The following is a 14,346-nucleotide window of genomic DNA, read 5'->3' as shown; positions in this document are numbered from 1 at the left end:
GGCAGTTCCCGAAGATATTTTGCGTCTACTCCGAGGGCTTGTAAATTTTCCACATACGTAGAAGAACAACGATAGGCCAATTGGACACTTATTCATTTTAATTTATTTTCTTAATATACAAGGCACTAAAACAATACAAATTTTAAGTTTTTTTTCTAATGGTTAGTTTGCTCAGAACGTTGTCTTTGCTGAATATCTTACTATTACAAGATGTCACTTAATGTATAAGTATCAAACTTGAGGGAAAAACGTGAGGGAAAAAACATTAAAAAAAATGGATTAAATTTCAGTTTTTTCGACATATTGGCTATAAGGACACAAAAATCATTGATTTTGGGGTTTACAGTCATCTAAGAACTTAAAGATGGACTTATTCTGAGAAGCTTTGCCAGAGAAAGTTTACCAAAAAAGTCAACATTAAAAAAGTTAGAGACCGAAGAAAAATGTGCCTTCTCTTACAATGGGCCACTTTGATGAAAAACTTCAACAAACATTTTTGTATGAAACCATGATTGTAACTCAAAAAAGTAATGATGCAGTTTGATTCGCAGGACCCGAAATAGGGGGAAACCGTCGAATTTGGTCTTGTCTTTTTTTTTGACTATCACAGTGTTATTATAATCGGATTACTGTTCCTTAAAGACGTTGTTTACAAAAAAAAATATTATTAATGAAATAATTGCAAGTGAAATCGATGCCGCTATGTCTGAATTTGGTATCTCCGCAAAACTAATACGGCTGCATAAACTGATGTTGATCAATACCAAAAGCTCCCTCAGGATCTGAATGGACCTCTCCGAGCCGTTCAATACCAAATGAGGTTTCAGACAAAACGACTCCCTTAAAATTTATGCGCGTCGGTCATAGCTATTTTCGAAAAAGGAAGCACTAGATGATGCAAGCCATTTACCTTATTTAGGTGTCGTCGGTAGAAAGAAGCACGGAGAACATTATAAAGCAAGCTTGGACAACTTAATACGGCAAATTATAAATGATAACTAGCGAAGGAATGTGGAAAAAATTGCCTAGTATGTGGAATATGTATTACGCACTAAAAACATGGACGTGGACATAGACACAGACTCCCCGGCCCCATGTACCTGTGATTTTAGGGGTTGAGCATATCAAGCTAATTTCATGAGAATTGAAACATCTGTTGCATTGTTTGCATGTAACAATTTAATAACCTGATCCTAATAAGATAAGAATATGCATAATAAATTACGTAAGTTTGGTCATGCTCTGACCTGTAATGAACATAACTTAACATTACCACCAGTTATTGGTCGTTTGGCGTTCACTGAAATCACTTGATCCCACGCGGTTTACCAAAAGTGAACAAATATGCGTTTTCGTCAGCTTGTTGAGGAGTATTTCAAAAACTCAACATTGCATGGCGCAAAATTTATAGTGGACAAAGATGCATCATGGATAGAACGATTGTTCTGGGCGCTATGTCTAGTGGCATCGTGGATGGCTTCTTGGCAGCTGATAAAAGCTTCATTGGGTAAATATTTATTTTCTCCTCATCATAACACAACAAACGCACATATATTTATTAATTCTACTCTAGATGCCTTTGAGCACAATGCCATCAGTTTTGTGGTGGAGAGTTCCTATCGCGATTGGGACACCAATTTCCCCGCAATCGTTGTTTGTGAATCGAAGAACATGGATCGCATACAGGAAGTGGCGGAGCAGTAAGTTTCAAAATGACCGAAATGATTTTCTTTACGCTCTCATTTAAAAAATTCACACTTTTCATCGTTTTGTTTTTAGGCTCTGGGGCGCCGATCATGACTTCACATTGGAGGAAGTGCTTAGCGAAATTTCATTCTTTCGTGGCGAATCCTATCACACCGTGCATGAATGTGGCGGTGAGGAGCCGGCGGAAAACTGCTTTTACTCGAATTTCTCTTATTACGCTCAATTGGTGCGCAGCAGCTGTCAGGACTCGATACAAAATTGCATGTGGAATGACAAGGCCTTTGAGTGCTGTAAATACTTCCATCGCATGGAAACGGAACTGGGTATTTGTTATGCCATTAACTCTTTACAGGCGGGGTGTGTAGTGTTTGTTTTTAATAAAGAATTCACATTCAACACACGCTGAACACTTTCTCATATCTCAGTAAGAACAATGGTCCCAAGCTGAATATGTACTCAAATCGCTATACTGGACCCGGATCCTTGAAAATGGAACTGCACACTGAAGCCACTGTAAGTGCTTAGAGCTTATAATAATAAGAAATTCGAAAAATTTTGAGAAGAAATTTTTTATACCTTTAATAATGTACACTCATATGCATAAATATCAAAGTCAGTGAAATAGTTTGTAATTATAGATATTACATACTTATTCCCAGAACAGCTTATATTAAGCTAGCAACGAACTTTATAACACCCAGAAAGAAACGTCGGAGACCCTATAAAATATATAAAGGGTTTACCACCATGAACAACAAATGAAATGAGAAACTCAAATTCGGTTGAAATGGCTTCCATTTATTTGATTGGGCTGATAATTTTATGCCATTTATGGTTTAAACGAAATTTCGGCAAAATAACTACTACGACTTAAACTTATGGTTTAAGATACGCAAGAGTGACGTTTAATCACATGAATTTGGCAGCCATTTGAATGAGTCATTTCTCGAAATTAACGAGTCGCGGCGCACCGTGTTGTTGCAAATAGAGATCGTCTGCGGTGATTTCATCAAATTCCAGAAATAAACCGATCAACATCGTGCTATAATGCTCCATATTGATAGTAAATTGCCCGCCTCATTAGAACGAAGTGGATCGGTTTACAGTTACATTAAAGGCACCCAACAGAGTCCCATCTTGCTGTGCACCTTCCAAACGGCGAAAATGTGGTATGTGCTGAGAAGAGGACTTTGTTTGTCTACGTTGACCAAGGCATTACACATGGAATGCGGCACGAAAAGAGTGGAAACGTCACGTGAAGACGACGGCTACTGGGAGGAAATGAAGGACGACACAATGTTGTGCTGGTCAGCTCTTTGCGGTTATGATAAGCAACTGCGGATTCTTCAACACCCTGCAATTGTATAGCAAATAGTAAATGGCTTTGTTAGAAGACATAGTTCGCCGATACCAAGGGATAACGAAGCGCTGAAACTTTTCGCGATGGTTAGAAAATTATTGCCTGGTTTCAGTATGCCTGCCTTATAAAGAACGGAACAGCTGTCAGGTCAGAGAGCTTGGTTATGATACTGTGGCTTTGGGAATTCAGGTCAACCAAACAGAGCCCCTGGTATCAAACGTGTAGCTAACGATCAAGGGGGTATTTTTTTCTTGGACGAACCAGCAATGGCGAAACTTTCTTGCTGAAGTTGCTTCTGGCACAGTTGAGCAAAGACAAACTGGTTGCGCTGGCTATTGCATCCTCTGGAATAGTAGCAACTTTTCTAAGTGGTGGCAGAACCGCATACTCAGTACTCAAGCTCCCGCTGTTCTTTGCAAGTGAAGAAACGCCCATCTGGAACATCATCAAAAGTAGCGGGTCTCTATTACAATAATGCAAATTGATCGTGTTGAATGTACAATGTCGCACAAACGAAGCGACTGAAGCACTGGATCGTCACTTGCGAGATATTTGAGGCAATCGAATATTACTGGGTGAAGACGTTACCGATTTTCAAGCGAGATATCCTGGCAGACGAATTAAACGCATGTCTCAAGGCTTTGCCATTGTACGGTACATACCTTAACCCGCAATAAACTGATTACTGCCCTGTTTAAGGTACCTTCCCACAATTTGATACCCAAATTAGGTAGGCATGGCATGATCCGTAATACGGACGCCCAATGGCACTAGGTTACGTGTCACAGAGCACGTGGTCCATGCCGCCATTCTTAGTGGCGGAGCCAAAGGAGAGACGATACTGATACTCGGAATCCCTATAATACCCATAAACTTACCCTTACAGTTCAAACGCAAACAATTTTTTTATTTATGCAGAACAATAAGTCTAGCAATGTTGTTCAGCGGGATGTGCTGTAATAAAACGATGATCTCTATGACTAAGTACAATAACATAAGCGTAATAAACTCTTCCGTCTTGTCATTGATGAGATCAAAATAAAACGTTGTCCCTGAATCAACTCTATTTCTTTCGAGAGATCTAAAAAGTAATAGGCAAATACAGATGCTGTGACCAGTGAAGTGGGCCAGCTGACTGATGCTTTCTGAAGTCTAAATATATTTTAGAAAGCCAAATTAACTTAAAGGATGTCAACTAGAAAAGGCGTTTTTTTCAAAACTATTAATACCTACATAGATATATGTCACCCTGTACTTTTGAAGTACTAATTTTCCAACTTATTTATATTCTCTGTTTTGCTCTAATTTAAGGTATTTATTCTTGGTGAGGAGGAGGTGCCCACTTTTGTTACACCGAAAACAGATTACTTATTGGTTGGGCCGTACGTGTCATTTGTGTAAGTTTAACATTTAAAATATATGTATATACATATATCAGTTCTTCAGTCACCACAATTTTCTAGAACGTCACCTAAAAAACTAAAAGTTAACTAACAGTTTATCAATCTTTCCCTCTTAGTCGCCACATATCCAAGCGAGACATCCAAAACGACGATCAAATTCGCGAAACGAGCGTGGCTCAGCGCAATTGTCGCTTTAGTGATGAAAATAATTTGGACGTACACCGTTACTACAGTTATTCCGCTTGCACGGTACAGTGTCGCAAGGATCGCCAGATCGAATTCTGCAATTGTTCCAGTCATCTTTCACCGAACACGCCCGATTGGCAGACGTGCAATATGGATGGGCTGGAGTGTTTGAATCGCAATTACGAAGATTTATCGGTAATCATCGCCAAGTGGTCACGTGGACGTAAGGGGCTGGTGTGTGATTGTCTGCCCTCCTGCACAGAGGTTGACATTTCTACGGTGCATGACAGCAAAGAAAAGTAAGCAATGTATTTACAACCCAGTTAGCATTTGGCAGTAGCTTGAGTTTAGACATTCGTGCTGTATACGAGTCGCATTGGTGGATATTTAAGGGTATGGAAGCGGCATGAGTTTCGATCTCTTTCAAGATGACATTAGCATAATGTTCGTGGTCAGAATCCAATATACTTATAATACATATTGTTTGCTTTATACTACTAAAAAAGGTCCCGAAGCACTTAGCTTGTTATTCAGCAAGCGGAAGACTCGACTTCAAGAGTATTATGTTTGTAAATGCCGACTGGGAAAGCTAACAGTGATTCATCCAAAAGTCTTATTTAAATAAATATTCTTATTACAGCATTTTTGAAAATCAGAATCCATTGGCGAAAGTTGAGATTTCGCTTATTGAATTGCCCACAGAGCGCTATAAACGAAATGTTGTGCGAGGAAAGCTAGATCTAGTGGGTATGTGATTGATGTTAATATATTTATTTTAAACTATATTTATTGTATTCTTTTCTTATATAAGTCTTCTCTTTGCGATCTTTATATATAATTCAGCGTAAATGACAATTCTCATTCATTGCAATTCTTTCAGTATCAATCGGCGGCACTACCGGCCTTTTCGTTGGCGCCAGTCTCTTGAGCTTCGTGGAGATTATTTATTACATTACAATACGCCCTTATGGCACCATGCTGTCGGAGAAGCGACAATTGCGTCAAAAAATGCAGATTTCATAAAATATGACTATTGAAATGATGACTAATGGAAGCAGAGACTTCTTACGCCGGTTACTTTTGATTTCATAAGTACTCGTACATCACTAATTTCGGGAGATATTAATAAATAAATTCACCTCGCAAATGTTTATATGATTTTTAAAACTTCGAAAACAAAACAAATACATATGTATGTATTTGGGTTACAGTTTTTGTTAAGTTGGAAATAAATAATATTTTGGATTGGCTCTGAACAGTTTGGTCCGTTGATCGACGCCTGTAACCTGTGAAATATGAACAACCCTTGTTGATAGTGTTTGCCTAACCAGAGGTGTTATTGCCAGCAATGTTTGTCTTTCAACAATCGCCTTGCTATATGATCATCTACTAATTTAAAGTGAGTTCTCGCGGTGCTAAGAAAGGACTGTGTCTTACGAAAAACTGAAAGTGATGATGACATGATTTTGTCAAAAAGCGCGACAAAAGTCTGAAAGATTATATGTGTACTATAGTATAAAGCTAGGTTAGGTTGGGTCATAGGGTTGATTGAAAATCGATGGATCTTACTTGGACAGAGATTTGTCCAGATTCTCATATCTAGATCGGCGTAGCGTTTTGAGCTTACAACAAATTTATTAAAGTCATCCATTTTTATAGATTCTCCAAAGATGTTTCTATCGAGATATTTCAATTCCTGTTTGGGAATGGATGACAAAGTAACGAGATGATACCATCTCGACTTCCTGCCTACAGTTTTGTCAAAAGAACGCTCGACTAAATATTTAGCCGCACTATATTTAAACCTATTTGACAATGTCCAGTCAGAGCAGCAACAATTGCGGCGAGATTGGCTTTGTGATTCGGAGGACCTCTTACACTTCATTCTGGGCCAGAAGCATCTCGCAATGGTTTAAGTTCTGATTGATGACCAGAGCTTGCTGAGTTCTCCGACCGTTGACAGATCCAACGTCAAACCACAAGAAGGCAATGAAATACGATTCGCTTTCAATCAGAAGAAATTGGTTAAAGCTCATAGACGTTGTAGTTACTATCAATTCCGCTGTTACTGAGAACACATACAACACTAATAAGAAAGAAGCTTGAAGATATTCCTAATGAGGACATGCATTTTTTTACTAGTCTTGAGCACACAATCACACGGCTATCGGAACTAATGCACACCGCTCTGCAGGAAGCTGTACATTGTAATTGTACATCTATTGCTAAGTTGATAGCAGCCACCATTGCTTAAAAGTCGCTAAAGTGGCCTGGTAGTTCGAAACTATAGTTGATGGAGAGCTTCCATTCGTGAGGAAGTTCGCTGCACCCGTTCTCCTCGAGAGTGTGTGGACAGAAAAGCAACCACTAGGAGAAGGTTTCGCAATGTTGTGATCTAAATTGTAAGGAATGCAATCGACATATTGCAGAATTTCAGTGTGTCTCCGCGGCGGTTCTCTCATATACCCAGTTTCACCAAGTCTACTAGCAGCCCTCGCCGCCGATGAGGGCTACTGTTTGAACATGCTCCAGCTGCAAGCTTTCATAGAGCCAGAAGTCATTTTTGGTGAAAGGAGCCTCCTTTCCAATTGCTTCTCTCCAACTGTATAAGGCGACGGATACATTTCTCATTCTATCCTCGATGTTTGGCTTCTATGAGATCTTTCTATTCTGGATAAGCTCCAAGTACTTCACCCTGTGCACCAGTTGAAGATATAGCCTCCTAATAACATGAGAGTAATCTCAGAGGTCTTGCATCTTCTATTAAATAAAACTTCTTCTTCTTTATTAGTGTAGGTTAGACAAGTGACAAACCGTAGTTGGCCAGTTTCGCGCACGAGCCTGGCATTAACATTGATCTGAAATTTGGCAAGAAGAAAGCTTTAAGTTCGTTTCGGTTCAACAGACAAGCTCTGATTCTACTTGCGGTGCTGGCTGCCAGCTCCAGACTCATCATTCTTAGTCCAGAGATGCTGCTACTGCTCAGCCACGGCTGTTGGACTAAGACGATATCGGCTCCTTCCCTTCCGAGAAACGCTTTCTAATTGTTTACTTTAGTATATAGAAGCTCAAAGGGCTTTAAACCATTGAGGGAGAGAGTGTACTTGTCATTAATAGTTTCGCAAATAAGCACATTCTGTAACAGCAAATACGTATTTATAGTATAAAAGAAGGCTTATTTGCTTGGAGAGTGTGTGTTTAGAGTCTAAACTTTAGACGGTATACTACCTTTGAGTATGAGGAGGTGCACTTGCATATTTGTGCATATATTATTCTTATCAAACTTGCAAAATGCAATTAGATATTTTGTTCCAAAAACAACAACTGAAAATTACTTTGTAAACACTTTTAGCGCTACCGGCAACAAAATAAAACAAAATAAAAAAACAGCTGTATTAAACAATGACAAACGCCATATATACATACATATGTACATATGTATGCGCTTGCATATGTAAACATCTGAATCTGTATAGTTAATATGTAGCACTTATTGCTCGATAAATATCGGCGGCGGACAGTTGACTCGAGAAGCTCTACGAATTTGGACGGCCGCCAAAACATAGAGCAGCGAAACAAAAAAAGAAAAATACCTTGTAACGCTCAAGTAGTGAAATTCAATGCAAAAGTGGATTTTTTTTTTTTAATTTTACAAAAAAAAAAAATATTATTTTAGTATTACATACGTAACAAGAAAAACGAAAATTATGACTGAGTTAGACAAAAGTTCTCCATCAACAGCCAAAAAGCTGCTAACAAACGCAGAATGTCAACAAATTCTAGCGAAAGCCTGCGGAATGGAGTCCAAGTGGCAGCTAGAAGACTTTCTGCTGACGCCAGCCGACAATGCAAATGGTTATCTTGGCGAATATTACCATCTGCTGGTGCGGTACAGCGTCGCTGAGCCGGATGAAAACAAAAATGTAAGTTTTGGCATTAACAGCCAAATGTGTGACATACTTTTAGGCTGAAAGAGTGCGAAGTTATTTGTTTTGTTTTGTTTGTAAAATCATAGCTGACTGTTGGGCGCGAAATGCACGAACTGCTTGCTTTCGTGAAACGTGTGCCACAAGCCAATGCAGAGCCAGAGAAGGAGGCGATATTTCGAAAAGAGGCGGGGTTGTATGTAACACTCTTGCAGCGGTTAAGGAGATACTGTGAGTAACTATTTCAATTAACTTGATACTAAAACTGGAGCAAGTGTTATTTCAAAAACAAAGTCCTCTTTGAGCAGCGGAAAATTATTAAATTATATTTCGCGACTTGTCAGAAGATTCTTTGAGATAAATTTTTCCATTTCACAACTCACTTTTCATCAAATTGCTTGGGATCTGCAACACAAGAAAATAATGAAGAAATTTTAAGTAACTTATTCTTTCATTATTACTCATACGCCTTGGCACAGCTGTTTGCGCTGGCGTATGAGTAATTCTCTATGTCGCAATTGAGGATTTATGTGCAGATGCTAATAATTACATGGAAAAATTTTGCTAACACAAACGCAGAAAACGTGAAGAAAACATGAGCTTCTGTTGCTTCGAAGCTAAAAAGTTAATTGAAAAGCCGCCGACGATTTTATTCAACATAGCTCCCACTGACTTGTGAAACGGTGCATTGTTTTGATGAAAATGCACTTTATTTTTTTCAAATCCACCCATTTTTCGGCGATTTAGTCCATATTGTCCGAGATGTACTCTATCATTACCCTCAGTTTTCAAGTACAAGGAAAAAGCGACACTAGGAGGTAGTCTCACGGTGGACAATTTGACCGCACTTATGTGGGAGTTCTCCGTCAGCGAAACGGCAGTTCTGATTCAGTTAGTCCATACAGTAGAGGAGACTTAAAAAGAAGAAGACATTTCTTCTCTCCCGTGAAGTAATACTTTGTCTAGTAGCCACGTGGGAGACACATGAGATGGTTGTAGGTTAGGTTCAGCGGATTAAAATCCCGCACTCCGTCTTTCGGTGGTTCCTCCTACTATAAAAAAGCAATAACATTTCCCGCCAACTGTTCCGTTTTCCACGCTTTGGAGAGGGTTCATCGTGTGCAGTCCATTCGGATGACTGTCGATTGGTCTTCCGAGTGAAATTATGGAGCGATGTTTCATCCATTGTGGCATATCGATGCAAAAACTCGTGTTTAATACGCGTGAACATCTTCAAACACCGTTCCGAATTATCAACTCGTCGATGTTTTTGATCAACAGAAAGCTCACGTACCACCTATTTTGCACAGAGCTTGCTCATACACAAACATTCATGAATGATATGATGTACACGTTGAATTGATATCTTTCGAGTATCTGCTATCTCGAACAACTTCACTTTATGGGCATCCGAAATTATGTTGTGATCTTTTTTGATGTTTTGCGTGGGTAGGAACATTTTTTGGACGTCCACTACGTTCTCCGTCTTCAGTGATCCTTTCACCACGTCTGCACTTAGCATACCAATCACTGATGGTTGATTTTCCTAAGTCTGTGTCCAGAAACTCGTCCAAGCCAAGTTTTTGCTTTAACTGTATTCTTTTCTATCAAAAAGGTATATTTTTTTAGCATTCAAAATTCCTTTCTATCCATTTTTGCCGATAACGAAAGTAAAATTGAGTAACAAATTCTTCTGAGACTCCACTGTTGCCTTACAAATTAATCCACGCCAAATTTCTTGATATATGGTCAATAAAAAAAGTTTTCTATGCAAGAACTCTATACCGATTGTTCAGTTTGTATGATAGCTATATGATCCGATATAGGATCCAATACGTCAATGTCGTCGTATATCTCGTTCCATTGAATGCGATAATCACCGTGACCAATGCGCAAAGGATCATAAATCTTGCGCAGAACCTTTCTCCCGAAAACTCGTAACGTCGACTCATCAGATGTTGCCATCGTCCATGCCTCTGCGTCATATGCAGGACTGGGATGATGAGTGACTTGTAGAGTTTGGTTTCTTTACGTCGAGAGAGGACTTCACTTCTCAATTGCCTACTCAGTCCGCAGTAGCACCTGTTGGCAAGAGCAATTCTGCGTAGGATTTCGATGCTGACGTTGTTGTTGGTGATAATGCTGGTTCCATGAGAGACGAAATTATCTACGACTTTGAAGTTATGACTGTCAACAGTAACTTGGGAGCTAAGTCACTAGTACGACGTCTGTTTGTTTGATGACAGAAGATATTTCGTCTTGTCCTCGTTCACTACCAGGCCCATTTGCTTTGCTTCCTTATCCATTCTGGGGAAAGCAGAACTAACAGCACGGTTCTTGAGGCCAATGATGTCAATATCATCGGCATGCGCCAGCAACTGTACACTCTTAATGAAGATGGTACCTTGTCTATTTAGTCCTGCAGCTTGAATTATTTTCTCCAGCAGTAAATTGAAGAAGTCGCATGAAAGAACTCGCCTTGCCTGAAATCTCGAATGGTATCGAACGGCTCGGAGAGGACCTTCCCAATCCTGATGGAGCTTTTTGGTATTACTCAACGTCTGACGAACTAGTAACAAAATAGTCTAATTTTCGCTGATACACTTGATTCGGCGCTGCTCCGCCGGAGTTGTGAGTGGTCATATGAGAAAAGCACTTTCTTTCGCTAAATGAGAATGTTTTTTACTGAAATCCGTCGTCTAATCGACCCACTGATTTTACATAGTAGATTCCTGTAAATATTTTCCACTACTTTAGGTAGTCGATGTAGATAGAACGTTGTGTATTCAAGAAAACGTTGCTATCAACTTTCCGGTTTTTGAGATAGTCTTTTGCTTCTTCTAAGTTCACGCTGTCTACTCTTTTTTTATACCTTTTGATTTCTTCTGTACCATTGAATTCATATTTGGTAAAGATCAAATTGTACCGCACTGTATATGAAGTAATTTCAAATCAGATAAGTAAATATGTTTTAATTAAGAAAACGCCTTAGAAGATTGATATGGTCTGCTGAAGTAACAGTCTTCCAGTAAATATAATATGTTCCTTAATACTTATTTGAGAGATGTTGTTAATGCGATATTTCTCACTACTCTTTGTTTACAGCCACTGTTGCCTGGTCGCCCCGCTGCTACTATGCACGCGACGATCTAATTGTTCTCGAAGACTTGGAAAAATTGGGTTATGCCTTGTATCCCAGAGTAGAAGCATGCCTTCCTGAATACTATTTGCGAAAGGTGCTACGAGCTTTAGCTGCACAGCACGCATCCAGTTTAGCGCTTGAACACATAGAAGGCGTCTGTATTGGCGACATCTACCCACAATTAGACGAAGAGATCACTGTGTCACATCGTGTGCCCTGGTACACCACAGGGCTACGTGTCATTCGCACTTTAGTTACATCACAATTAGAAGTACAACCAACTTCGGTTCGGGAAACCATTGAAGCGCGTTTTGTGACTGCCATTACAAGCGTGTATAGCATGACCAATGCCTCTACTAAATATCGAAATGTGCTTTGCCACCGCGACATTTGGCGCGGTAATATCTTCTTTAGCGACAACACGGTGGCCACTTCGAATGCGAACGAGTGCCCGGTAATATTCGTGGATTATCAAACTGCGCGCTACTGTCCGCCGGCTATCGATCTGATATACATATTGTTTATGAACCTAGATAAGGCTACAAGAAAAGCGGAAGAAATAGAATATTTGCGCTTTTATTACAATTATCTCGAGAGCGATTGCGTTGCCAATGGATTTGCGCAGACAGCTGTGCCGCTCTCTTTTTCCGATTTATTGGCATCTTATGGGGAATTTCAGTTTTTCGGTTTGCTTTACAGAGCGATCGCCAGCACAATTCTGAATGTTCCAAGAGCGTTTGTAACCAATTTTTACGTTCATGTGGAACGCACTGATGCAGTATTAAAACTGATGGAAGAGTATCCCGACTTTGGAAGGTATATGGAAGAACAGATTTCTGACATATTGCAGTTTTTGAGCGAAGAAAGCTATGAGAGAACTAGTCGCTTTTGATATATTAGAATTTTATAATAAGAAATATTTAGTATATAGAGCTATTTGGATAAATACGATACCGAGAACAGAGGGTATTAGGTTTGCCACGATCTTTGTAATACCCAAAAGGATTACCTAAAAAGAATATATATAAATTATCAGAGTGGGGTGCTAAGTCGAGTTAGTCTTGTCGTTTTGTCTTTCCGTCTGTCTATATACTCACACTAATTCCTCAGCTTTGAAGATATTGATCTGAAAATTTCTAAGGAGCTGTTCATTTGTCGAAATCGGCGATATCGAAATACTATAGCTTATAGCTGCCATACAACCTAAACTATCAAAAGTAAAGTCTTTTTATTTGTGAAGGCTATTAAAGCTTCGTTGGAGAAGTTCTCGAGAAATCTTGGTAACCGACTTCAGAAAAACAGTTTCGAGAAAAACGCGTATAAAGAGGGAGCACTTAGCCTAGCTAGCCTCAAGTGAACAAGTTCTCAAGGCTGTATCTCCGAAACTATTACTGGAATCAACTTGAAAATTTAGGACAATATTCTAGAGGTGTTGTAGAATTTAATAAGATAATAAAACCAATATATTTTATAACCCGTAAACCCATGCAACCCTAGTCAGATCATTAGGTCACCATCTGATCTTAAGTAAGTTATCAATTTCGGAAATTTTTAAGTACTGATATGAGATTATGTGCTTGCCATTTAAATTATTCTATAAGAAAATAATGTTCCGACAAGTTTGAATTTTCATGTCAAACAAATTTTATTCAGTCGGTGTAGGCTATGACCGGATATCTTATAATGTAAACTCGTATGTATAAGAATTCATCAATGAATATACATTTTAACAGCGCGAAATTTGCCAACATTTTTGTAATTTTATCTGATGATCTGTTATATTGATAGTTATCTACCTGGTGTTAGCAAAATTTAAATGGTATCCATAAAGAGTTTTTATTATCAACTACTGATAAGAACAGCGCAGCCACATTTGTTAGGCAATAAAACAATAAGTATCTAATTATGAGTTTATTAATTATATTTATCACATTGTATCTCTGGGAGGGGCGGAGCAACTGCGGTGAGCTTTCTAAAGATATCTCAATTGCCAAATGAGTTGTGATGTGGTGTTGACTAATTTTACTTTCACCAAATATATAAAAATGGTATATTTAGTTTGTCACGAAGTTTTTAATACCCAGAAGGAAACGTCAAGACCCTATATATTATATATACATATATAATAAATTATCACCATGACGAGTTGCGCCAATTTAACCATGTTCGTTCGCCTTTCTCTTTATGAGCGATCTAGTCTCTCAGTTCCCACAGAACCTGCCCTTTTGCCAGAACCCTCGATATCGTATCTCTATAGCAAATAGTTATAACACAAAAGATCGGAATTGATTGTATGGAAAGCCTCTTCATTTGACGAGATATCTTCATGAAATTTTGCTTGGGTTATTATCCAAAGTAACGATGCAACAACCGAAAAAATTTACAGATCGGACGACTATAGCATATACCATTACTAAACAAGTGAGAAAGGCATATTTTTCGAGCCTTAATTATTCACACAAATTGTAAAAATTCATGTTACGTGAAATATTTACAGCTGCCTACAACCATCAGAAATGGAACTAGAGACCGAAAATATTTATGTAAGCGTATGGGTGACAGATAAATGAATAAATGAACTTTTTTGGCACCAAAACATATCATACTCAATAAAGCATATCC

At 38.8% G+C, this 14,346-nt stretch overlaps 2 protein-coding genes across 2 annotated transcripts; both read left to right on the top strand.

Moving 5' to 3' along the window:
* Nucleotides 1–1,298: 1,298 nt before the first annotated feature.
* LOC105224213 (sodium channel protein Nach) lies at nt 1,299–5,726 on the top strand. The gene is made up of 8 exons (XM_011202221.3): nt 1,299–1,507; nt 1,574–1,700; nt 1,780–2,064; nt 2,133–2,220; nt 4,379–4,464; nt 4,587–4,955; nt 5,297–5,403; nt 5,537–5,726. The coding sequence occupies exons 1-8, from the start codon at nt 1,345–1,347 to the stop codon at nt 5,677–5,679; spliced, it is 1,368 nt and encodes a 455-aa protein (XP_011200523.2). The 5' UTR covers nt 1,299–1,344; the 3' UTR covers nt 5,680–5,726.
* A 2,468-nt stretch (nt 5,727–8,194) lies between these two features.
* Nucleotides 8,195–13,545, top strand: LOC125775785 (uncharacterized). The gene is made up of 3 exons (XM_049446555.1): nt 8,195–8,579; nt 8,672–8,813; nt 11,688–13,545. Exons 1-3 carry the CDS (start codon nt 8,364–8,366, stop codon nt 12,614–12,616), a joined length of 1,287 nt encoding a protein of 428 aa, XP_049302512.1. The 5' UTR covers nt 8,195–8,363; the 3' UTR covers nt 12,617–13,545.
* The last annotated feature ends 801 nt before the right edge of the window (nt 13,546–14,346 follow it).

Source organism: Bactrocera dorsalis, chromosome 1 (genome assembly GCF_023373825.1).
Source record: "Bactrocera dorsalis isolate Fly_Bdor chromosome 1, ASM2337382v1, whole genome shotgun sequence".
Lineage (NCBI taxonomy): Eukaryota > Metazoa > Arthropoda > Insecta > Diptera > Tephritidae > Bactrocera > Bactrocera dorsalis.
The sequence above is the reverse complement of the archived record's forward strand: the minus strand, read 5'-3'. Positions and strand labels throughout refer to the sequence as shown.